This window comes from Aptenodytes forsteri, unplaced genomic scaffold (genome assembly GCF_000699145.1).
Source record: "Aptenodytes forsteri isolate BGI_AS27 unplaced genomic scaffold, ASM69914v1 Scaffold114, whole genome shotgun sequence".
Classification (NCBI taxonomy): domain Eukaryota; kingdom Metazoa; phylum Chordata; class Aves; order Sphenisciformes; family Spheniscidae; genus Aptenodytes; species Aptenodytes forsteri.
In genome coordinates this window covers 3,782,346-3,807,613 of record NW_008795364.1, presented here as the reverse complement: position 1 = coordinate 3,807,613, position 25,268 = coordinate 3,782,346, and the positions used below count along the sequence as shown (strand labels likewise).

The 25,268-nt window shown below is 41.2% G+C and overlaps 1 protein-coding gene across 1 annotated transcript in view; it reads left to right on the top strand.

The window, feature by feature from the left end:
* EPB41L4B (erythrocyte membrane protein band 4.1 like 4B) overlaps window positions 1-25,268 on the top strand; it is a 147,711-nt gene that overhangs the window by 79,135 nt on the left and 43,308 nt on the right. Inside the window, exons 18-19 of the mRNA XM_019472320.1 lie at window positions 5,765-5,890; window positions 17,120-17,187. Coding sequence (XP_019327865.1) covers window positions 5,765-5,890; window positions 17,120-17,187 — 194 coding nt within the window. The remainder of the gene's footprint in view (window positions 1-5,764; window positions 5,891-17,119; window positions 17,188-25,268) is intronic.

Sequence of the window (25,268 nt, the reverse complement as noted above, 5' to 3'; positions counted from 1 at the left end):
AATACAGTTCAAATTGTTTCTACCCCTTTCCTGGTGTTATGCTCACCCTTTCCGTACACCCCTGGGTGCTAAGGTTGGTGATTTCATTCTGGTGGAGGCAGAGGGGTGTTACGATAATCATGTTCATGGTTTCTTCTTCCTTGCTCTAGGATCCACTTCGGGTCCTTTTGTATGTTTGCAGACATGCTTTTACATCTTGATCTTTCTTCATTGATCTGCATCTTCATGTTACACACAAATTTACTATACATGGTTGCTTTTGCATATATATGCTAGATACTATGTCTTCACTCTCTTCATTGCCCCTAAAACCAGTTTTGTCCAGGTCCAGGTCTGCATTTCTTTAACTGGCTGTTGGTGAGTTGTTTATAACTGCGGGGTCTCCAGTGCCAGCCTGTGCCCCTTGCGTTATCACCCCATGCCTGTGCTCCTCTACACCACCTCCTGTGTCTCCATTTCTCAAGGTCTCTATTATCCTACCAGCCCTGTGTTGCTTTAGACTACATCATTGTGTTAGAGTCATAAATATCTCATTCTACAAAGAATAACTGCTTGCGTTACTGTTTTCTATGTAAAATTATTGCTGTTACAGCTAAACCTAGTAAAACAAAGCTGCAGGCAGATCAAGAAAGGTTCAGACAGAGTGAGCCTGATGAGCCTCAATGGCTCTGCAAACTCTGTTCAAAGCTTATGGCCTTTCGCTAGCGTGGCATAAGCTACGCATTATGCTAGCCCTGGCATTACAGGGCTACCCAGTTACACTACTGACTGCTTGCAGATGATACCTCTTGCAAAAAAGCTGTGGAACTACCTGCCCCATGCACAACTGCAAAGACTAAAGCTACTGCGGTTCCAAAAATCATTTGTGGTTTAAAAAAACCCACAAAACCAACTCGCTTTGTTGATATATCTGAGACTCTTCTGTGTGATACACTGATCAGAGGGTATACCCTGGGAAACATGGCTACCGTGACCCAGTAAGGCTATCATGAAGCTTGGCATTGACAGAGGCAGGATCTAATAATATTGAGCAATAGCATTTTATAAAATAAATTTGATACCAGGAACTAAAGAGGTTTGCTCCAAGGATATAAGCATAACGATTTATTGGGAGTTATATCTTTCATTAGACCAACTGACAGTTGACCTGAGGAAGGTCTTGTGTATCTGACAGCTTAATGAGGGGGTTTTTTGTTCGTTCGTTTTTCCAAATGTATTTTTCTAATAAAAGATGCAGCTTCTGCTTGCAAACTTTGCCTCAAATAAGAGTAACACATAATCATACAGGTCTTGCTATTATGGTATCTGTTCATAATTAGTGTTAGCTATCACATAGAAAAAATTCAATAAATGTCCTCATGGAAAGGGGGCAAAAGAGTCTGTAGATTTTCATGCACATTTGCAGATGTAGTTGAGTCCCAGGAAACCAAAGGGTTTGACCTTACATAGCTAATGTGCATTCAGAACCTATATATCTGTGTCGTCTTCATTAAAATTTTACCTCCCGCTAGTAGTGAAGACTAGCAACAAAGAATAGACCTGCATTGCTAAACAAAATATTAATTCTATTCTTCAGATGTCTCCAGCTAAATACGTGTTTTAAACATACTATGGGTCTAAGAAGAGACTATTGATAAATTCACAGAGGCAAAAGATCATGAATCTTGCTCTTTGTACAAAGTTCGATGTGGAACAAAGCATGAATCTTGTAAAGCAGAGAGAATGGAAATGTTAACTACAGGAGTGGTATCGCTGTGTTTCATGCAACTATTTTTATATTCTGTACGTGTACTTAATATTCAGTTAGCTTGGCAAACCAAAGCCAGTGTCATCATTATCTAACACTGTACAAATCTGCCTTCAGTTCTAGGATCAGCAAATGTAATTGCATTTAAAGTAAATGTTTGGGAGGAGAAAAGCAAACTGAAGACCTCAATTATAAAAAGAAAAACAGGCATCTAGTTTTATGTGTGTATATATCTGAGCTTGTTCAACCCACTTCTATCAAACCCATTTAAATGCAATTCTTCAGTGTTCTTCTCTGGAAAAATAAAGTTCTGCATCAATGGTGAAAGTGATGTGAACACATTGCTATCTTTTAGCACCAGCAGAACTGGAGATGGAAAACTGGAGTGTTATCAGGTATCTTAACTGAATGGTTTTCTTCCTCATTTCTAAACCTTTTAGGATGAGTTTAGATTGCAATTTTAAGCAAGAAGATTATTTCTTTCACATGCAAGTTTGTCTCTCAGACATTCACTTGAAAGGGGCGTCTCAGATTCTTTGGAATTACATAATAAGAAATGATAAAATTGGAAGTTTCATTAACATTATGCCATGTTTAGTTTTCTAATGACTTCCACATAGAATGCTCTTAGTTTATAAATGAAAATAAAATTTTAATAACTGCCGACCTGGTACAACATTTGAATACCCAGCTGCTATCTTTATGCTTCACGCATCACTGCAAGCGATAAGGATTCTGGAAATGTAAGATTTCTTTATTATACAGCAAAATAAAGTAGATTACAGCTTTCATTCTTGCAGCAATAGTATATAGAGATTCCTAATGCAGGCAGGTTTTAAATCTTTGATTTTCTTATAAAGTAGTGAAATGAACCATAGAAGGTACTGTATGGTTTTGTATAGTCCTGTAATATTTTTTTTCTTTTGCCTTCTTGATGACAGTTATACTTTAGGAGTTAAACTGGGGGATGAACGGGCTTATATGTAAAGATTAGTGGCATTAAGGAACAGGAGGAACTTACATAGATGCTTAGAAGTGCTAGTAGTCTGCAGTAAGGAGGTGCTACTTTGTTCTATGATTTGAGTTCACTTTTAGTCTGGATCTTCAGTGCCACTGACTAGATGTGTAATAGTCTCAGCTAATCAGCTATGTGAGAGCAGAATTCAGTAATGATTCAGGATATGCTGCACTGTGGCAGAAACGTCCGTCGTTGCCAAGGCAGGCTGGCAAAGAAGCCTTTCACATATATTCAGAAGCTAGAGGAAGTCTGGGTCAGGTCGAGCACTCCCAAGCCCCGTGTGGGGTTTGTGTGCAGTCAGCGTTTCTACTGGGGCAGGGGGAGGTGGTGGCCTTCGGCTGCTGGCTCAGCATCTGGTGAGCAGGTCGAGGCCAAGCAGCGGTTGCAGCAATGTCTGTTCTTCATGTGTGGTCACTAAAGGTGCTGCTGCTCCTGGTGGGGTGCGAGCAAAGCAAATTTTGCTTGCTTGAAGGTGAAACCCTTGAAGTGTGACCCAAACAAGGGCTAAAGCAGAACTGAATGCCCAGGAACGGCTTCTAAGAAGTCTGCAACCTCCAGCAGCAGCAGCAGCTTTCCCTTTTCAGCCAGGTCAGCAAGCATCAGCGTTTGGACCTCTCAAGTTGTGGGAATCTCAATGTGAGACTTGCGCATCAGATCCTGCACTGGGGACAGTCTCCATTACACGGAGTCATCCGATATAATCCTGAGTACAGCAGGAGGTTTGGACCTTTTGAGGGTTCCCAGCTCCAGGACAGCCCTGAGGGCTTCTATCTTGCTTGGTCAATGTGGGGAAATTGGGCAGGGGAGAAAGAACATAAGGGCTGAAAAGCATCCATATCCATCTGAATAACAGATAGATGGGACTTTGGAACTTTTCAAGTTACGAAACAAGCTTGTCCCCTGAACAAGCATCAGTTGTCTTGATTTAGCTAGTAAAATACAGTTGCTTAATCTTGCTTGACTGAAATGACATTTAATTAGTATCCAGTGTTAAAACAAAGGTGGGATTTTGCACGGCCTTTAGAAATGCCACTGCTTAGTGCGTTGTTCTTTCTGCTGTTAGAAATCAATACACTTAAAAGTTGACAATAATAGCAGCCCTTTTAAAGTGTGTAATAGTGCACTGTGACTACCAAGACTATTGGTGAAGGAAAAGTTGTGCTTTCTTTACAGTTAATTTTGTCCTTTTGAGTATCTCCACTTCTCAGCTTCATGAGTACCCCAGAAAAAGACACCTATGGCAAACAAATATTTCATGGGTTCTTTCATATGCTTGCCAGAACTACCGTTATATTCAAGACTGAATAGATGACTACAGTTCCGTAAGTTGTTCCAGCTAGATGCTGTCACTTTTCATTTTAAGTATTTTCTTTTTCCCTTAGGAGGAAAGTGGGGAGAATGAAAAGTCCAAAAATATCTTCCACTAAAACCAGTAAATGTGGCTCGGCAAATAAACATGTAAGAATTATTAGAAATTTGCCAGAGGAGACAATCTCACGATGAGCAACCCTTTAACAGACAGTTGTTCAAAACCATACCTGGCAGCTATGGTATTTTGGATGCACAAGTCTGCTGGACCAACTTTGCTTACACATGAGAAATATCTTGCAGTCTCAGTAGAGTTCTGCAGGGGTCTGGCTCTTTCCCTCCCCAGTGTTTGCAGAACAGTTTCCTCAGGCAACATAACTGCACTTGTGATTTGCTCCACTTGCAGAAAGTGTCCCCCGAATCTTGATGTTCCCTTTCATCTGTGACTGTTCGTGGACCTGAGAGAAGAGTCAGTAAGATTATAGTTACCGTCAGCCAGTGGGATGCCATGGGGGAGGGCAGAAGGAAGCATAAATGAGGCAGATTTTGAAGTTAAAGGGCTAATCATATGGCAATTTCAGTGGCTAAAAAATGATCGGTTCTGTCTTGAAATACTTTGCCAGAGGTGAACCTCAAGGATGTGCTGGACCTGGTTTACTGATGCCTTGTACCTGTTTTGGCTGAAATCTGAATGACAGCATTACATACCTGTTCTGTCTGGGTGTATACAACCACTCACTCTTTGCAGCAGTAAGAGTGGAAAATGAATGCATAGGCTAGGCTGTTACTCGGTTGTAATTGTCTCATTTTCAGGAAGAATGGGAAAGTTTGCAATGGCTGTTATGCCATCACCCAATTCTTCTTTAAAAATATGTAAGATATTACAGTTTGATTGTTTAAGAGTTCGTGTTTACAATCCTGGTCTCATTCATACCCCGTTTGTTTATACATTAGTATTACATTGTCCTTTTTGTTTTCTCTTTTTTTCTTTTCTGCATGGGAAGTTTATTCATGCTGGCGTTTCTGCTGGATGTAGTTTGTTCAAGGCACAAAGCCTTTAGGTCATGTTTGAACAGGTCACTAAACTAGCTGTCCTGAGGCTTTAGATTTCTGATCCAGATCACTGCATAGGTAAGGGGTTGACATCAAGTGGAAACAGCAGCAGCAATGTTTAAACTCCCTGGATTTTTCTTTTCTTTCTGATGAAGGAGATTTTGCTTGGCTTGCAATTACATGGAGATCCTTTCAAATCGCTCTGGTTAAATTTGCAAAGCCCCTTTACATTCTTAGGGTAATGTAAGAAACCAATGTTCACTATAGTTGAGTGTTGTGAACTTTTCCTTCTTCTGCCTGCTGTGGGATACTTTGAGACAATGTTTTCCTTCCTCAGTGTGATCACAGGTTTGGGCAACCACTCCAGGGCCTGGCTGGGCTTTTTCTATGTATCTTCACCCCACATCGGTCTATTACTCAGGCTTCCCTGAGGCTTTTTTTGTCCTGAAAATGGTATCAAGTCATTAAATATTTTGAAAACTTTTTATTTTAAGATGTATCTATCAGGGTATGAACACGGAGGTTTTATCCAGTATTGCTGAATCAAGTTGTTACAAGTAAAAATTGGACCTTCGACCATTTTGCTAACTTATATTTCTAATATATGTCACTGTGCTTGTCTTTTATATTAAATCTAGGGTGAAGACAAGAAAGTGTCTGAAAAGACTCTTCATGCCCCTGTGTCACCTTCCTCTGTACCTGACCATATGAAGTGCAACATCCTTAAAGCTCAAGTGGAAGCTGCTTTTAGAGTAGGCGCCCAGGTAATCTGTGTTTAGTATTTCGTCTTTCTAGTTTTGGCATAACTTACACCAAGTTTCCAAAATCACGTCGTTCCTGAGGAAGCATCTTGTTTTACCTCAAATATCCACATTGACCTAGCTTTCTCTAGCTACTCTACAGTTTCTTCAGGTAACTCAAAATGATTGATATGATGGAAGTAGGAAATTTGTCCTAACTGACATGATTAATACAGCTGAGAAAATAGGAGAGAAGGCCCCAGGAAATCTCCATGTTTTGATTTTGTCACTGTAGCTTTTACTTACTTTGTAGCTAAGAAACAATAACCTCTGGAGTTTTCTGAGGCTACACACCACTCATGGAACCTGTGGTTAAGGGTGTTCTAAAGATAATATCTAGGCATCCAGATGCAACCTTTGTTTTAGGGGATTAACTTTAGATGTCTGAATGTGAAATGTTAGCTAGTCTATTGTTTTCTTACTTGTTTGTGTGCTTTTAACTAAATTTCAAGCTGCTATTTTCACTGCTTGCTCAGTGTTTACATCGGATACATCCTGTTTCAAAAACACCACAAGTCTTGTAATAATGTCACACAACTGAAAACTGCTGCTAGATGGCATGACTGTAAGAAGTTCTTTTCCCAGTCAGAGGTAAATCTAAGTGAAACCTAAAATATGTGATTCTTTTCAAGTGTAATTTGTGGACAAAAGATAATGCCGTTTGTGCCAAAAATAAAGCCAAATAGAATGCTTTAGGAAGAAAAGTAGAGGCAGAAAGATTGGTATGACTCTTATCCCAAATTCCTGTGGTATCCCTGTGCATGCTATTCCCTTTGAATACAAATTATGTTGGTGTTTCCATTGCTTTGTTTCTTTTCACAATAACGTATCAGGTCAACTTGCCCTGCAAAGGATTTTGTTAACAATCATCTTTGTGTATTTGTTGTTCCCTGGCAGATCTTTCATCTGAGAGCTAGATTACATCTGGTCTAGCTAGACCTAAGGAAGTATCAAAATTTGGTTATTCTGACCGCCCTAGATTTCAAGAACAGAAACCGTAAATCTGACAGCATGTGGGGGAAGGAGGTTGGGTTTTTTTCTTTTAGTTTTTGCTTAAAGCAGTTCTCTCACCTCTCTGAATTCTGTGTTGTATCAACTGTGTTTTATGCAGCATGTTTCTTGTTTGATTGCCCTTGGGTTTGCCCTCTGTTTTTCCTGTGTGTCTTTTCTACAGGATGTCATCATATATTTCTCACGTTTGTATTTTCTCCTGAATACGCTTAATGGTCATGTTTGACTGGATAGTTAAAGACTGGAAGCAGTGTGTGCTGTTGCACTCAGAGTACAGCATTAGTAAGGGGAGACAGGAAATGTGCTAAACATATGCATCTCTCAATTCACCTGCCCTGCCTTAATTTTTCACCCTGAGGCTTTCCGAGGGAGAACATCCTGGGCTGCTTTTTCATGCATGCCATAACTGTATTCTTTAGCTGCTGCTATGTTGTAAATAAGTTTCAGAGCAAGCCGAGCATTCCTTACTTCCTTCTCACCCGTGTTGTTTTGCACAAGGCTTTAGCAGTCAGATTGGATTAAGTAGGTGTCTGTAGGTTTGGCCCCAATGAGAAAAGTCTCGTGATTTCAGGGAGAAGGAGGGGAAGCAAGACTGTTGTAGGATAGCACGTATTGTGGAAAAATAATGGCATACGGTTCAGTTTGAAATCCCTGAAGCTTTCAGTACTAACGACGTATGGCCTAAGAGTTATAGCCAGTAAGTTAGGACATCACCTTAATCATGGAAATCCTCATTCAACTCCCTGCTTAGCCACAAAATTGCCTGTGCAACTAGAGATGAGTTCTTCTGCACTTGAGCTCCCCTCCTGTCAAGTATGAAAGATTACCCTTCCCAGATACATTGCAGAAATAAGTAGGCAGAGACCAGGCAATGGTCAGCCATTACAGTAAGAAGCTGTGGCTAGACAAGCACTGGAAAGGGTAGGCAAAAAGTCCAGGGTGAAGGAATGAGTAGAAACACACCATCTATCACCTAGAAAATGGGAGGAGGGAGAGGGCTACAGGAGGCCCCGATAAACCATTGTACCAGCATGCCATAAAACCACCCAGTTATCTTCTCTACTCCCCCCCGACCCGAACAACTAGGCGAATACCGGTAGCTAAGCCATTCCCCAGTGGCAGTTCGATCATCTTCTGGGAAAAGTGAGCCAGGATGGCATTACACTGCCCAGGGACACTTACAGCATCCTTTTGAGGGAGCAGATAAGAAATAGTTTCTTCATGGAAGACAACTTTTAACTCCATGTATTGCTCCACGGCTGTGATCCTGCCCCTCTTTGACCCCATCTGACATATCCTGCTGCCCAGTATATCTGCAGGACTAACCCTGTTATCCTCTGCCCAATTCTATCTTTTGACTCCAGTTCCATATTAAATCCCTGAGAAGTCCTGCCTTCTGGCCTTATTCTTAAGACTCCAATTTCTCATCTCTTGTTTTCTGTATCGTCACATTTCAACTCACAAGGCAGCCAGGGCAAGAAGTATATCTAGGTTCTGTAAGGCACAGCCTATATTCTTTGAGCTGTAAAGCAAGATAGGCTGATTTTCCTCATGTACAGCATAGATTTTCCTTTATTTCATGGTATCACAAAAAAGATGAGGATTTTCTCTTCTCTACTGTATAAAAGGAAGAAGAAAGAACCAGCCTCTGTCTTATGCACATGCTATTTGAAATTAAATGTTCTTTTAAAGGCTGGGTGGAGTATCTACTAATACATTTTTAAAACATCCCCAAAAATCTATGGTCTAACTCACCCTTAATGAAACTTCATGGGACATCTTCATTATACAGTTAGGTGTAAAAGCATGAGAGAAATATAGGTGCACTGTAGGATCGGATCCAAAATTAAGAAACTGTTGCTTGAAATATTTGTAACAGCTCTTTCTCTAAGCAGTGGGAACTGCATAGAGCATATTTCAATACCATATGCTACTAACATCAGGATGTGACAAGTTTATGAAGGCACCTCCTGCATGTAGTAGAAAAAGAAGCTGTTCCTTGTTAATTCTGAGAATGGAGTGAATGTTTGCAAGTGGAAAATACAAACTGGGACAGGAAATTTTCTGTAGTTTTCTTTCTTTATGGCAGCTAGACACCAACACAAGAGAGAGCCTTAGAAATGAATGATTCCAATGCTCATGATTTAAAAAATTAAAAAACGGGAAAATTATGCAATACATTTGAAAATATATTCTGGAAGATGGACTCTGCACTGCTTCATTTCAGAATTATGCTGAATGCTGAATTATGTTTATCGCATTCCTAGGGGCCAATACACCATCTCCCATGGTTATAGTCCTGACTTAGAGACCGAAAATTTGCAAGTTTATGGTGCTGATCACTGAGCCCTGCATGTGGTTTAGAGTTATAGAGCAGCAGGAAACTAACACGAGTGAGTTTGTTTACTTGGTGAAGATGGAAATATTTATGTGCCGTTCTGCTAGCTGGAGAGTCAAACTACAGTGTGCAGGGGGATGCTGGAAGCTGAATCCAGGAGCACACTGCTGCACGTGAGGAACCCACACACGACTGTGGGAACTTGCGGTTTGCACGGAGCATGCCATACAGTATGTGTAGGTCTAGAGCAAAGGAGCAGTATTTCGCCACACCTTTCAAACTGTGCCACAGGGATCTGCCACCTCCTAGCTGACAGACTGCATATCACAGTTCCCACATAATTAAGCTCCACGGGAGCACTAAACACTGTGAAGCAACTGACATCTTTTCTTCTTTTTTTTTTTCTTCCTTTTTTTTCATTTATTCCAGACTCTTCAGTTGAGAGGGAGTGGTATAAAGCAGCAGTGAGGAGCTGCCAGAATACAAAAGACCAGCTCTCCCTGGCCTTTAAAACCCCTTTGCAGCTTGCATGAGTCAGTGCTGATATGCTGTGATTGATCAGACAACTTGTTAGTATCACAAAGAGTCCCTTTTGCCAAACAGTTCATGGCCCAACTGATGGAGGAAAGATACTAGCAGGTTTCAGTTGCTATTTATATCCACTTTGGCTCCAGGCAAATCCTAATTATCCTTAGAATTAAGCACAGGCTCCTGAGCAATCTCAGCTATCTCAGCAGGGCTTTTTCTTTTGGCGGGCAGTGTGTGTTGTGTTCTAGTAGTTTGTCTTCTACAAGCGGTGTTTGTATTCTCCACCTGTTATTCAAGCTTTCCTAAATCCTTGGGTTGATGTAAGTCTAGCAGGTTAGCACGGGGAAGGAACTGAGATCCTGTTTCTCATAGATATCTACTGCAGCTGGTTTTTGCATTACCCGCGTCTTTCTCTGTCTGCAGACAAGGGAACGCCAAGCCCATTTTTAAGATACATTTTTGCAGTGCAGTTTATGGAAGACAAGCACAGGTGACATTACCACCAAGCTATTCCTCACTGAGCATTATGGGTTGTTTGTTAAGAAAAAAGTGGTGGGAAAAGGTAGTTTGGAGATGCGGGGTTATTTACAAAAAGCATACAAAATCCCATTCGCTTCTGCTTTATCAACCCCAAGGGAAACTCTTGGCTGGCGAGAGGTATCTTCTATCAGCCAGGTTTGGGTTATTGAGCAATTGATTCCCCTGCCTTGATTCTCAGTAAACAAAGGGACGTTTACGCTGAACAAAGGGACGTTCAATCCTCTAGCCCCTTTCACACACTAACTTTCTTCACAAGCTTATACACATGTAAATTTTTAGGCCGGGTCGATAGCCATCTCCCTCTTTTTCCTCCCTGTCCTAGAAACAGGTACAGACCAACGATCATGTCGTTTTGCTTTAAGTATTGCAAATATGTGAGTAAGTGCAGGTTGCTTGTGCTGTCTAGAGTTGCCTCGAGGAAAGGACTGGACTGTGGTACAGCAAATGTCTCAGGATATGCACGGGTACAGGTGTCATCCTGCAGCCTGTGCTCTCTACATAAATGCAAGCCATGGCTGCAAATGTAAATGAGACTGGGATCTATGCATTATTTATGGTAGAAAGGGTGCATAAGTGAAATGACTCACAGTGGTAGTCTATCTTAGCTACATTTTTGATGATTCTTTGCCTTTTTCATTGTCTCCTTTAAGGAAAGATTCGAGTGTAAGGACTTGTCAACTTCGAAGTTCCCATGCTTTTGCCGTGTGTTTCGAGAAAAAATTTACTGTCTTATGTGATCTGGGTCTTTGGAGCTTTATTCACTTAAGGGGATCTGGATTCAAACCCTAATCAGGTCATGAATGAAAATAGAGTAGGTGAGGGGAAGACACTTGAGGATTTATAATCTTATGCGATCTTTCTTATAATAGGACTTAAACAAATCCTTCTGGATCCCCAGAGGAGTTCTTAGCTTTCACTAGATGTTGACTTAAGTACCTTGAAAGGATCAGCTTTTCCAACATTTTAACCTCTTTCCATCATGAATTAGATGCTGTTTGCTTCCCTCTTCTCCTTTCCTCCCTCCCTCCACCCGTCCTTATTCAGAGCACAGAGCCTACTGCACAATCTGACAGTCTTCGCACAGAGATCGGAACTGGAATTACGTGAGTGTAACAGGTCACAGCTGAGGTGTTCAGGCTCTGGGGGAAGCTTGCACAGCTCCTTACGTACACGATGCCTTCCTTGCTAAAGCTGTTGCTGTTAGTCACCCACTTGGATGAGCAATAAACTCACTGGTGAATTTCAGGCTAAGTAAAAAGAAGCAACTGTGCTGGGACTGTCAACTGGAACAGCAGCGAGCGCAACATCGCTTCAGTTATAATTGCTCGTAACAATGGAATTTAAAAATGGCTCAGCTTCAAATCCTCTGTGTTCAGTCGCTATGGGGAAACAGGTTTGCTCAACTTTAAAAGCAAGGCTACAGGAAATGAAGGGTGTCAGAGGTATAAAAATACAAGATTTTGAATGTGTGTGGGCCAGGATGATCAATATATGATACATGGCAGCTCATTAGAAGTGTGTCAGCAATGATACCTCAAAGTCAGGGAAGGAGCTGAGGAAATGATGCGGCAGCCTTGCTGAGGTACAGAAGGGGAGGGAGGATTTAGATAAACAGAATGTGGGAAAAGGGAAATCTTTAATTTATTCCCTGGGATACTGGAGGCAAATGTGGCACTGGTGTCACAAGACTGTGACAACGCATTGTGGGTATGTCAGCTATGTCTCCTAGCTGGCATGTCTGTAAGTGCTAGTACATGATGAGACAAGTACTCATCATGTAATTGCGGTGATGTGTAGGAGCCCCGCCATAGCCCAGGAGACACATGGTGCCAGGCCCTGTTCAGAGGGAGAAAAACAGATTAGTCTGTTCCCAAGAGACCTAACCGTGATGCTTTTCTGCCTGAAAGGATACATTTGACATATTAAATCACCAAGGTAGGTTTACCTTGGCAGGGCATTCTTCCCAATGATGTGTTGCTTAGCCTGTATTACCTAATGAGATCAGCCAACAATCGGCGTGGCTGACAAATGACAAAAATGTTGATGAAGAGCTGAAAAATCTGGTATGCTTCAGGCCTCCTTAGCATCATTACAGAGCCAAAGAGCCAAGATAGAGAAGTATTTCCAGGCCACTGCAGTGAGAGCCATTGTTTCCTTACCTTTGAAGATCTCCAAACCTGTGAAAGCTTTGTTGCTCCCCCTTCCTTTCTGTAACTGGGAACTTTGTGAAATTGCTAAATAAGAGACATCATGTGTTTCATATGAGCCTTCCAGACCCTTGTCTTTCTCAGATGAGAACCTAACACCCGCCCTTGGCTGCAGTGATCAGATTCTTCATGCAGTCTTTTTTGCTGATTCAAGATATTCCTATTGTGGATCAGATGGGGCGAGAGCCGCAGTGATGCCCCTTGTGATGGAGGAGAGGCACAGAGGGCGCTAGCTCCCCAAGGTGCTTGCTTGAGGTTTGAAGAACACAGCCTGCCTTGCCCAGTGCCGCTGGAGGCTCACCAGCCCACAGTCCCAGCCAGAATTAGTCATCTGTGCAGAAGCACAGAAGACTGCAGCCAAAGTTGTGTCTTTCCTGTATTCTCCGGCTTGGTACATGCCCAGTGCAACCAGTTCCCATTTTGAGGTCCTGTTCCCCATCATCCTGGGGCTAACTCTTCCTTCAGAAGAAAATAGAAGGAGCACTAGGCAAATCCAGCCACTGGGGCTTATGAATTCATATGTGGAGTTGCTCCCACAGCCCAGAAAGTGTTCCTACCCCTGCTGGAAAGCTCAGCAGGGTCTGATGTAGCATCCATGGAGCATCCGCCCCCTCTCTAAGGCTCCAAAGGACCTGGCTGCCGGGACAGCAGCAGGGGCTATGGGTGCTCAGGAGTTGACTGAAAAGCAGTCTGAAAACTGTCAGGATCAGCCTGGCAGCCCATAGGTAGATCGCTTAGGCAGCTGTGGGCAAAATTTAATATTAGATGCTTTTCTCCTCTTTTCATCTTTTGGTGAAACTAGTCTTTCTTAGCAATTATCTATGAAGACAGCCTGTGCAATGGCATTTCTGTCCAGGCATGTTTCTTGTCTCTAGTATGATAAAGTAATGCTTTACCTTTGTTTCTAACACCATCCAGAAAGTTAATGGCATATGAAATTGGAACATTAATAATTTTTCTTTTGCTCTGGGCCCAGTGTAGATAAGAAAAGAGAATGGCATTGTGTGGATGGATTATATGGATCAACCTTTAATTTTGTTTGTTTTGTAGTCTGGTAGCCAGAAGAGCCAGCTTGTTTCTCTTTGGGTAATTATTAAATGAATCTGCTTCTGTATAAATGAAGTTTCCAGGTCTGCTATGCCCTGAAACCTCTCCCTGTCAGAGCAGCAGCCTCTGGGTGAGGGGAGAATCTGCCTTAGTTAAGGAGCTCTGTGCAGCTCCATGCTGCTGCTGTCTCTGTCCTTACACAGCTCAGTGCTGGGCTTTCTCTGGGTGACAGAGCCTCTGCCCAGCTCTCCATATATGTTCCCCACCAGGTACCTCCTGCTAGCCTTGGCTAAACTCCCTTGTTCCACTGATGGAGGGCATCCTGCAGTGGAAACCCAAATCCTGGCCCTAGCATGTGCACTTCTTTTCAAATGAAGGCAAACTGTCTGGGAATTATGTTGTGAGAGTTGTGTACAAGTATAACCCTTGTTTTACATTCACATCTTTTCAGTAAGGCTGAGGAAGTCCTTGTGTGGTTAGTGAGTGTGATTTGCTGAGTTAGGAGGAAAAATAAAAGAAACACACTGTCACCTGATGACTTACTGGCCTCCTCCTGAAAACAAATAAACCAACCAACCAACCAAAACCCAACAAGCCAACAAGTAAAGCAAGGGCAGTACAGTTCCTGATGGCTGAAGCCCTTTGCAGAAATGTTTGCAGGTATAACATTTTCCTATGTCTGTTCATCCATAGGCATGGAGGAGAGGCATAGGGTGAAGAAAATTAACCCATCCTTATTAATGTGTACCTGCCAATGCACACCCGTGGCACCCAGTGTGCATGCCGGCATCACCTGAGGCTGTTCAGGCCTCTCCATTTCTTTACATGCTCCCTCTCTCCCTCCAGTTTAGAATGGGAATGCTTGCTCATTGGTCTGCAGTACTTACTTGTGGGTACAGGAGTCTCTTCTGTTCTCTAAAGCATGAGTAATAATGGAGAAAATTAATACCAAGAGAAGTTCCTCAGGATGCTGATCATGCCGTGTAGGAATACACCACTTCTTGAGTTGCAGGCTTAGCCTTCCAATGCAGAGAAGGCAAAAGAGAGGGGTAATGTAGTCACAGAGCTGAGAAGAAACGAAGGGTCAGGTATTAGGGATTAATACAGTGAAGCCCTCTCACCTGGCTAATGAGGTCCATGGCTCATAGTGGGTGGAATTTTAATAATTTCATTCACGGTCACAGCCCCTGCATTGCATCCTTGATCTCCGTATTCTCTTTTCTATTGTTGTGTTCAAGTGCATCTTAAAATGCAGCTCAATTAATTTGGTGAAAATTGGAATAAAGTAAAATTTATGGTTTTAAAAAGTAGCCAATTTGACACATAATAAGCAGCTAGCTTGTTAGGCTTAACAATAAAATGTTGCTGAGACATCAGTGTGGAAGAAGAGACTGTGTGTTAAATTTCTGACAGCTGGATTCATGTTTACAGCTGTCAGAAACCAAACAGCTTTATAAAAAGCATTATAATTTCTGTAGAACAAAGAAATGTTACTTCAGTGCTCATCTATGCCAACAAAGAATGATTTTCAATGCTTTCTCTCAATTCCTTAAAAAACATTTTCTTTCCTTTCAGGAAAGTACTAGATTTTGAATAAACTTCATGCTAAACAGAGCTACTAGAAGACCAGTTAAAAAAAAAAGTTTTCTAGAGCTGAGTTAAACTTCTTAAAGTTATTAATTTATTAAAATTTAAAAATTGCACTCCTGGTCCTGAAATTATTCACAGTGTGACGCTAATTCACTGAAAAACTTAGCTGCAAAACATTTGGTGGCTGAATTACAATGGTGGTGATGGTGTGATTATGTCCCACTTTTATCTGATTCCTTAATGTTTAGAGCATTTGCCTGGGACTGAGGAAACCTCTGGCTGAGGGAGATTAAACCCAAATACATGAGAGCACTATGTTGGGGTGGAGCTTCTCCAGTACCTGCCTCAGATCCTGTTCTCCTCTGAGTAAACTAGCTGTCAACTAGCTTCCTCTGTGTAAACTAGCCCCCTAGGAGAATGACAAACCTGCTGATGAGGTTCAGAGGGTCCCCCCTCTGCTGATGAGGGGTTTGGTATCAATATACAAGGTGCAACAACTCTAACAGGAAGGGTTACGGAGGGACTTATCTCAAAATGCTCCCTAACCCATCACCTCAGGTACTTGCCTGGTCTGGAGCGGGCCCAGGACAGAGTTCACATTCTGCCAGGCTCCCAGTGGTTCCAGTTTAATTGCCCATATAGTTAATTGTGTGTATAAGCTGGAACAGTCTGTTCCCCCCATGGCTGATGCTCTGGTGAATAATGACCTGGGAAGTGGCAATGGGGGTTTTGTTCTCTCTGGCACAAGGGGGAAACGAACCTAAAGCTGTCACAACTTGGGCAATTTCCCCAAGCACTGAGCATCCCTACTGATATTTTGTAGTTCATTGCTAAGGTATAGAAGAAACTCAGCTTTGATTTTGTTTCTTTTTCTTGAAGTACCCTCAAATGGAATATATCCATTTGTGTTGAATGGAAGGTCTCACATCAAATTTACAGTATTTTTACATGTCTGTAAAATCCCTTGATTTGGATTTGATGGATTTGAAGGAACCTGTCTCATCCTTTTTGAAGAGGATGAGACTGACAATTGAATTCAATTTGATCTGGACCGATGGCCTCAAATTATTATGGTTCAGATATTGAACACTGAAAAACCACTCTGTCGTAGGACCGTATCAGTTCCCTTCTATCCATTTAGCAGAATGGAAATGTCAGAGCCTGCCAAGTCCATTACTGATTTGGAGATACTCTTGTGTCTTCAGCCAGTATTTTTTGTAGAGGGGTGCAGTGTTGCGCCGACACTGGCATTTACACATGGATTGTGGAACCCTGCGTCTCAGTTGAAGGGTATAATCTACCAACACCTGCCCGAATTGGGCATTTCCTGGGTAGTGAAGCAATTTTCGTGTAAGTCATTTTGCAATACTAGTATTTTCAACTCTGTAGACAAATGGTATGTGAGAGACAGGACTCTGTAATTTAGCAGAGAGCAGTAGTGGGTGAGATTTTCTGTGAATTGCATGAACAGTATGATTATATGTAGGGGATCCCATTTTTCAATTAATTTTTCAAAGACTGAATGGAAAGTTGTCATCATTATTTTGATTAGACTACATAATATTTATTCTACACCAATTAAAAGAACAACTCAACTACAGTATGTTTGCCTGGGTTGATTTTAATTATTTCTGCTCAAATGCTTTCTGGAGGAACCATAAACATCAGCATTCCTTTCTTTCTCCTCCTTTATCCCTATCCAATCTCTTCCTAACACTATTGCTCTGCACATTGTACATTGTAGCTCATCACAGTGAATCTCAGCTGTAGGAGATGAAAAAAAAATTACTGTGCCTTCTAAAACTGTGCAGAGTAGGCATTTTGGGTATTGCAGTTTTCTGGGCTGCTTACAGGAATATTTTTTTTAATAAACAGTTGTATTACCCTAAGTGTATGGATGTTGTACTAAACTTTGGCTCTTTCTTTTAACAGGCTGTGAAAGAAGAGACCTCTTTTGTAAATCCCAGTAAGACCTCCAGCCTGCAGGACCCTAATGTAAGGTCTGTTGCTTCTTGTCCGTAGGGAAAACATCAAATAAATGCTTGATATAGCGAAGCATTTTCCAAACTTTATCTCAAACAGGTGTTACAGGTCAGTTTGCTCATCCCCAAGTTGCTGCGTAAAGTTCACCGAGCAATGACCTGAGGAGAAGGTGTCTGTCAGAAGGGTGCTTATTTTATACACATATATCAGATATAGTTGAAGAATTAATAAAATCTCAACTTTAAAAATCAGACCAAGTGTATATACTTAAACAATTGGTAAAAGCTCAAGGTAAAAAATCAGGTCTAGTGACAAACTTAAATAAGCTTATATAAAAGTAAGTCAGTTTTCATAACTTGTATCAGAAATGTGCTAGGTGTCCAAACTGGAATATCTTTGTGTTTGTGTTTTTCTGATTTGTGCAAGGTGTTTTTGCAGAAGAAAAGGCATTTGGTATACAGCCTTCAGAAAAATGGGTCATTTGCAGGCAGTAGTGACTCCTTTGGATTGTACTTTTATTCTGTTGATACTGGATAGTAGTCTTTTGGGGAGGCTATCTTGAAGAGGAATATTAATTGTAAACGTTATTTGAATGGCACAGTATGCTGTCTTTCTGCAGGTGATTAGAGAGAAGGTTACAGCATGGGCATTTGGAAATTGCCTGCCTCTATATGTATGGTAGTGCCATCACTTTGGACATCTTTAGTGTCCAAATCTGAGAGGAGAGATTGATGAAAAAAAAAAAATACGGATTTAAGGCATGGCAATCACATTGGTTGTTAATCAGCTAATTATGCTAGTGTATATGCTATACATATGTTTATGTATATGTAATATACATATGTACTAGAGCACTAGTCATCTCATGATTTTATTTTATAACTTTCTGGTGATGACTTGCAACTGAAAGCAGACATTTAAGCATCTTATAGAAAAGGCTGGACAAGGGGGGTAATGAATTGTGTTTGACAAATTAAATAATTCTGAACTCAAAAAGAAACAGTTACAGTTGTGAAAATTTGTCAACCCTTTTTTCAAATGTGTATCTTTCCTATAAGGTGATAAATCAGCAATAGTCTTCAAAAAACATTTCATTCAGAAATTCCTTTCTGATCAGATTGGACTAGCAGAGCTGCTATGTTTGCTTAGGGAACGCAGCTACCTAGAGAAGAACAGTGAGGATGGTTGGCGGTGCTGAGGCAGGAGGAGACATGAGAAGCGATGCTGTTGCTTTCCGTGGCAGTCCCTGGCTTGCCTGCAGTACAGCTGTGATTCCCAGTTCCCCACATGTCTCTCATCTCGGGACACCCTGCAGAGCTGTAACTTCTAGCCTGGCAGGCCCTGATTTTCTCATTTGTTTGTCCAAGGGGCTGCAAAGTCTACTTGATGTTTGGAATCACCCACTTTTCTCCTGTGCCATTGCCCTTTTTAGACCTCTGCAAAACTTTCTTAGGACCACTGAGAAAATTCATCACGTATGTTACACAGTGACCTATTTCTTTGTTTAATAGAAATGGGTTTCATGTATTGTCTTTGCCACAACACCCTTTGTTGGGTCGCTGTCACTTCCAGAAGCAGTTCAGGAGGACCTGGTTTGTAAAGCCCTGAGTGATTTGGAACGTGACTGAAGACTTGTTTTCCTTACTCGCCTTTGCTGAACTTCTGCATAACATCTGTAGAAAAGCCTTCTATTTCACATTTGTAATAGATTCTCTCCTTCTTCATCATGCTGAGCTGTAAATGAGTTGTGTGCTTTGTGAGGTGAAGTACTATTCAGCATGAGTAAGGATGGCAGCCTGGCTGCAAAGCTAGTTTTACTGTTTTTTTGCACACATCCAAGCTTATAAACTCATAAAAGCCACTTTGGAGTTCTCGGTATGCAGCAGTCTGGTGTATATTTGTCTAATATTTATTTTCATCTGGTTTATGTCAAACATTGTTTCCTCTACAGTCAGTTGTGCCAAATGAAATGGTATTGTTTTATTGCTTTGTGTCTGTGTCCTGGAGGTGCAAATATACAAGTAATCAATGCTCAGGGATAGACCAATTTTAACAGCCTGCATTCATCACTCAGAAAATAATGCAAAATAAATTCAGTGTCTAACCAATTCTCTTTCTCCTTCAAGTGGCTTCCCTTTCTGCAGGCACATATGCACCCTTGCAGACAGCCAGCACGTGACCTATTTGCCAATAACATCCTCTATAACCTCTATTTTGTGGACTTGGATGGACACAAATGAGCCTTTGCTCTACTAGGAATTGCATCTGAGTAGAGTCAAGAGTTAGTTCATACTGGTCAGACAAGTCACCTGGGAGTTTTTCTCTTCTTTAGTTGAGAAATACACAAGTGTCCTTTGTGAAAAAGCCCTCCCCATGGAATATGATTTTTATTCCTTCAAGTACCCATGCAGACATTCCTGTAGACAACACCTGTGTGAATGTTTGAGGAATGCTAGTTTGCTGAAATATCTTGCCAGTTGAAACCAGTATCTGTCACAGCTATTTAACAATACTCCACTCTTTTCATGCAAGGGATTTAAAGCAGGGACAGTGACTTCATATATTTGATTACTGATGACGGTACAATGCACTAGCAAAGCGCTGTTTTTTCCAGACCCAAGACACTGGGAAATGTGTTCAGGCTAGCTAGGAAGCAAACACATGCAGTTTTGATCATTAACTGAAGCATGAATTGTTTATACAAATAGGGAAATAGAAGGTGAGGAAGGAGGGCAGTAGTGCTTGTTTGATTAAAGAACTGTGCCCTCTTTGCTACCATTTTGTCTGCTCGTCCATTGCCACTCTGAAGATTACACTTCTAATGAATTAACTGCTTGGATATGGCCTGTAGTCCCCCTGAGCAATTATTTTAGCATCTGCCACGGCAGACTCAATTTGTCTAACAATTGCTATAGCTCTTCGTAGAATTAGTTCTGGTTCAACTGGTAATTACTCATATGTATGTGTGGTATAGCCACTTTTTCTACAAGCAAGTCTCCAGTCATTTTCTTGGGCATGGCCTCAGAATGGTGTATAATGTTGTGTTTATGCAAAGTCATCACGTATCAGTCAATTTATTCACCTGTTTTCTGTGTCTGTTGGCAAACTGCGGATCCTTCTATATCTAAGTCATTTTAAATATGGGGAAAAAACCCACAGCTGAAGCTGAAATTGCATGATTTTGTCAGCTTTCAGGAGGGGAAAACCTGTGAAATTTGCTCTGTCATTTGGTGCACAGGCTGGAAGTGCACAGTTTGTCTCCTGGTCTTCCTATTAATAGCTAACCTGTACACATCAGATTAAGCTGCAGGTGGATGTGGGACCACAGAAGAGTACAGTCCTCTCTCCTTCCTGCTTTTGGAGAGCAGTGCTGTGTGTCTCTATAGTTTTACCTCCTCTGGATAGGATTTTTTTCTCCCAGACTGTTTTAAGTGCTGGTTCCCACATTCAGTGAGGAAAAAGCTGGTGACTCAGTCAGCCCAATACGTGCTGCAGTGTCCTAGCTTACACTCTCCTTATTCTTCAGTTAAGACTGATACAGCACACTATGAACTGGGACACAGTCATACATTCCCCTTGCTGACCCTGCTGCTTTGCTGATAACCCCTAGCAGAGCAGCAGATCTGGACAGTGGCAGTAGGGAAGTTGTGTGGTTACCTCAGCTGGATCCATCCAGGCTGCACATGATGGAGCTCTCAGCTGAACAAAGTCAAATGAGAGCAACTAATGGGAGGGGAATTTCAAAAGCAGGTTAAGTAGGAGAGCCGTGAGTTATCTTTATAAGGCACAGAAGTCCCACCAAGAAGAGTTCGACATGTCTTTACTACAGCTCTGTTGTAACAGACTTGAAAGCACACACGTTTTCATCAACATCCAAGTAATACATACAGAGAAGTACAGCCCAGCTATATTGCTGGGGCATAAGCATTTTGGACAAGGCAAAACATAATACTGGTTTATGAAAGAAAAAAATACCTGAAAAAATGTGTTATTTATGTATTTGCGTTATTTTGCTTTTTATACTGCCTGTATCAAATCAAGAAGGGATACAGTTAGTTTGCAGTTACCACCTTGCATAGCAAGGCATGCTTTGTTAAGGCATGTAGTAAAAATGTGTGTGTGAACATTGGTCTAGTTTGGAATTTGCAATGCCAGTCATTTTGCAATGATTTTTAACAGTACTTCTTTTGGGATGTAGGGCCCAAGTCTGCAAGGGAGGCAGTGATCATGCCAGCCCGTTTTATGACCAACAAGAGGAATTCATCTTCCACTAGAGCTAGAAAAGCCTTTCTAACAGAACATTTTCTCTAGTGTTGTTAGAGGAGGACCTGTCATGGTGCTGAATGGGCCAGAAAGGATTATGAGGAAGTAAGAGAGGCATTTCCCTGTCTGTTAGAAACTTCCTTACACCCAGGTATCTAACTCGGTCTCCAGATAGAAGTGTCGAGGGAGAAGTGTTCAGGAAGAATTTGCTGATTAGATATCTAATTTAATTCAGGTTTGAGATTGCTGCACGTTCTTCTGTATAGTTTTGGTAAGGCTCTCATCACCTGCCTCCAACTGGGATTTTTTTATTTGATTCTTTTAGCCTTGAGAGACTGGGGTTCAGGCTGACTGCCAGAACATTTGTATAATGAAGGAGGTATAAAATATTGTCGGAAATATAAACGTGAAAATTGTAGTCACCCAATTTCTTATCACCTCTGGTCACACTCTCCTGTTGATCAGAGGCCCAGCCCATCTAGTGATCAGGGATGCAGAGATTTCTCTCCTGCAGCTTATCAAGTGAATGTGAATCACATAGTCACTTCTCCACCTTTTTATAAACCTCACCCGTTTCTTAGTAAAGGGATGGGCTGCTAGAAAGATAAGCTCTTGAACTTTCTTTCCAGAAATTTCCCACCTAATTGCCAGCCTGCTTCCTTCATTAAATGTAATAAATATATGGCTAACCACAGAACCCCATCAAGAGAATTCCTTCCATTATTCCTCTCCTTATTCAAAGCTTTGTCAGACAGAAGCACCATCTGTACAATTTCCCCAATGCCTATACACAAAGCTCTCCTGAAAACTCTTTGAAGTATCTGTTGTCTCTCTGGCTATGACCACCTGGGTAAGCCTATAGTGTGTCTATGTGGGTGCATGTGCGCACAGATTCACGCACACACAGTTTGGCAATATTTAACATAAAGGTCTACACATTTGTTATTTTGTTCTCTTCTTCAAATATGGCTGAGAGTAATCCCTTGTATAACTCTGCTGCACTGGCTTCAGGAATTCCACTTTGTGAAGAATTAGACCAAATTAGTACAGATGTCAGGAATTGCTAATACTTTGGAACCAAACAAAATACTGGTCATCCTCAGGCATAGCCTGTTTGCCAAGTCAAACTTTCATCTTGGGACAAGTCAGACAGTGGAAATGTTAGCAAAAATGCCTAAAGTTAAAGAAAGTTTGGAAAGCAACTGAAATAAAATTTGTAAGACAGGAATTATCTGGCAATTATTGGGATTTGCTGATAATGTACTGTTTTCTTCATGCACTTGGAGCTCAGGAAAGTTTAGACATGATACATGTCTGATGCAGCTGATCTGGCTAATGGTCTTCAAGAGCTGGTACATGTAAACACTAACACCTTCGTTGGCTAAATGTTAGTCTTCATTTTGTGAGCTGTTTACTGTTACACACACAAGACTATCCAGTAGTTAAAATAGATACACTCTTCTGAGTTTATGTTTTAGAAAATTGAAATAGTAATTGACATTGTTTCTGAGAAATTTTAGTTGTTTATCGTAGAATTATAGAACTGTTGATTGGAAGGGACATCTGGAGGTCATCTAGTCCAGCCTCCTGCTCAAAGCAGGATTGTCACCAACACTAGATCAGGTCAGCCATGGCTTTGTCTAGCTGAATTTTGAAAACCTCCAAAGATGGAGATTATACAGCCTCTTATGCAAAATACTGATCAAATGTGTAAATGCAAGTTCCTGCATTTCTGAGGCAGGTGCCCAAGTGTTGTCAGTCAAGAGCCCTCTTCAACTGAAGCCCTCAAGTTGGCTGGTCAGTTATTACTGTTCTTGTCGCTGTTGCCACTTGCTGCTGTGCACCATGTGGTACATTTATGGACTGCAATATTTATTTTCCCTTATAACATGCTTTTGGGTTGCTACCAACTTTGGCATGCTTTACATCCCACGTGGTTCAGGATTTGTCTGCGGATTTCTTTCTGTTTAGACCAACTGCTGCATCACCCTTTGTTGATCCTTGTTATCCAAATTATCTCATCTTTCATAGGATTGCAAATAGCAATATTCTTATGTGGGAGTAGGTATAAGCACCAGCTGGTGCTTTGTGCATTCATTTATTCTAATTTTCTTTGTAAATCTTCCCATCCAAAACCAAATTACGCTATTACATTAAGCCTAATTACATTAGGAGCTGCTCCACACGTAATGTAAAATTAAATGTTATCGCACAGAGCTCGATGATGCTGCACACCAGAAAAGAAGGGTGGAAAATATTAAATTATATCAAGTTATACAGGGTACAGATGAATCAGGAGAAGTAATCACAGGCACTCTTCTGAATGCCCAATGCAGAGTAAGCTTTGTTCATACAGATTGTCAGAATCTGATTCCCCTGCTGTGGCTCGTGCATCTGCTGTACACTAGGCTTTGAGTTTGGCTGCCTTTCAATTTATGTGAATATGTCCTACACCTTTTCTGACCGAAGTGATGATACTTCTTACATACAACTTTCATGTATCATCAAGGGAAGAGTGTCACTCAAAGTAATGTCTGCATTCTTGTGCTTTTCCCTTTCCTTTCTCACCTGCACAGACTATATTAACATTTGAATTACCATCTCTTGGTATCTGAGCTAACATCCTGCTGAAGTACCTGGTGCAGTGGTGCAGTGTGAATCTGAACCAGTTTTTTCAGAGAACTTTGGCTCTCTGCAGGTGCTCTCAGGATGTGACCATATGAGCAAGGTGCAAAGCACACTGATGTTTGCCTAATCTGTACACATTTTGAATCTGGAACTAACACCTCGGTATCTGTCTTTATACATACACTTCCAGTGAATGTCATGGTAGCTTTCCAACAGCATATAGGCTTGTGCACAGGGAGTTTGTTCTAGCTTATCCAACAATATGTACTCTGTGCACTGACTTTTTCTATCAGTGACACTGACTTAGGACTCTTTGGAATCATAAGTCAAGGCAACATTTTTTTTAAGAAAAAAAAAACAAGTTTCCTTTTTTGTAAGGAAAGCTAGGGTTCTGGAGTGGTAGTAGCGTTCTCAGAGAAGTGGAATTTATTGTACACCTGCTTATCAGCTGCTCAAGATTTCAAGGCACATGAACTGATTTTTATTTAGAAATTTCGATTGATAGAGACGGCTGTGGGCCCACAAACCTCTCTTGGATGCTGCATCTGACAGCAGTTCTTACAAAGATTGCAAACTGACACCAGGTCTTCAAGTCTGGGGCCTTAGCCACGGACAGTTTCTAGGTAGGTAGTTTCTAAGCATCATGGAGCTGAAGTTTTGGACCAGGCATCCAGCAAGAGCTGTGGTAGGAGATCTCCACGTTGACATTTGGAGGCTAAGAAACAGCTTGTTTCCTCAAGTCAAAGACTTCAGTTCCCTAGAAAAACAGACATATACAAAAGAACTTTTAGGCAGGTCAGAATTGAAGCTGATCAAAAATTACGTGCTTGGTTTTACCTGACGTGAACTTTGGTGAATCCAAGCAGGTTGTGTTTTCTTAGAATCAGAATGGACTTAACTCTATGAGGCAGGCTCTGAAACAACATTTAAATATCTCCTTCTAAACATATTGTGAAATATTCTAGGAAAACTAAAAACATTGTCTATGTTGACTTCTTCCTAACAAATATTAATTGCTTTTAGAAAGCTGCTTTTTCATTCAATCTTCATCCTCAAAAATAAAAAACATTCATTCTCCAACCGAAAAATTTCAACCAGCGTTTCCAAAAACAAGGTGAATAGTTAAGTACACATCAGCCTGGCCTCAATCCGGTGGACATGTTAATGGATCTGCTACTCTGGCTTTTTACAGGAACCTCACCCAGTA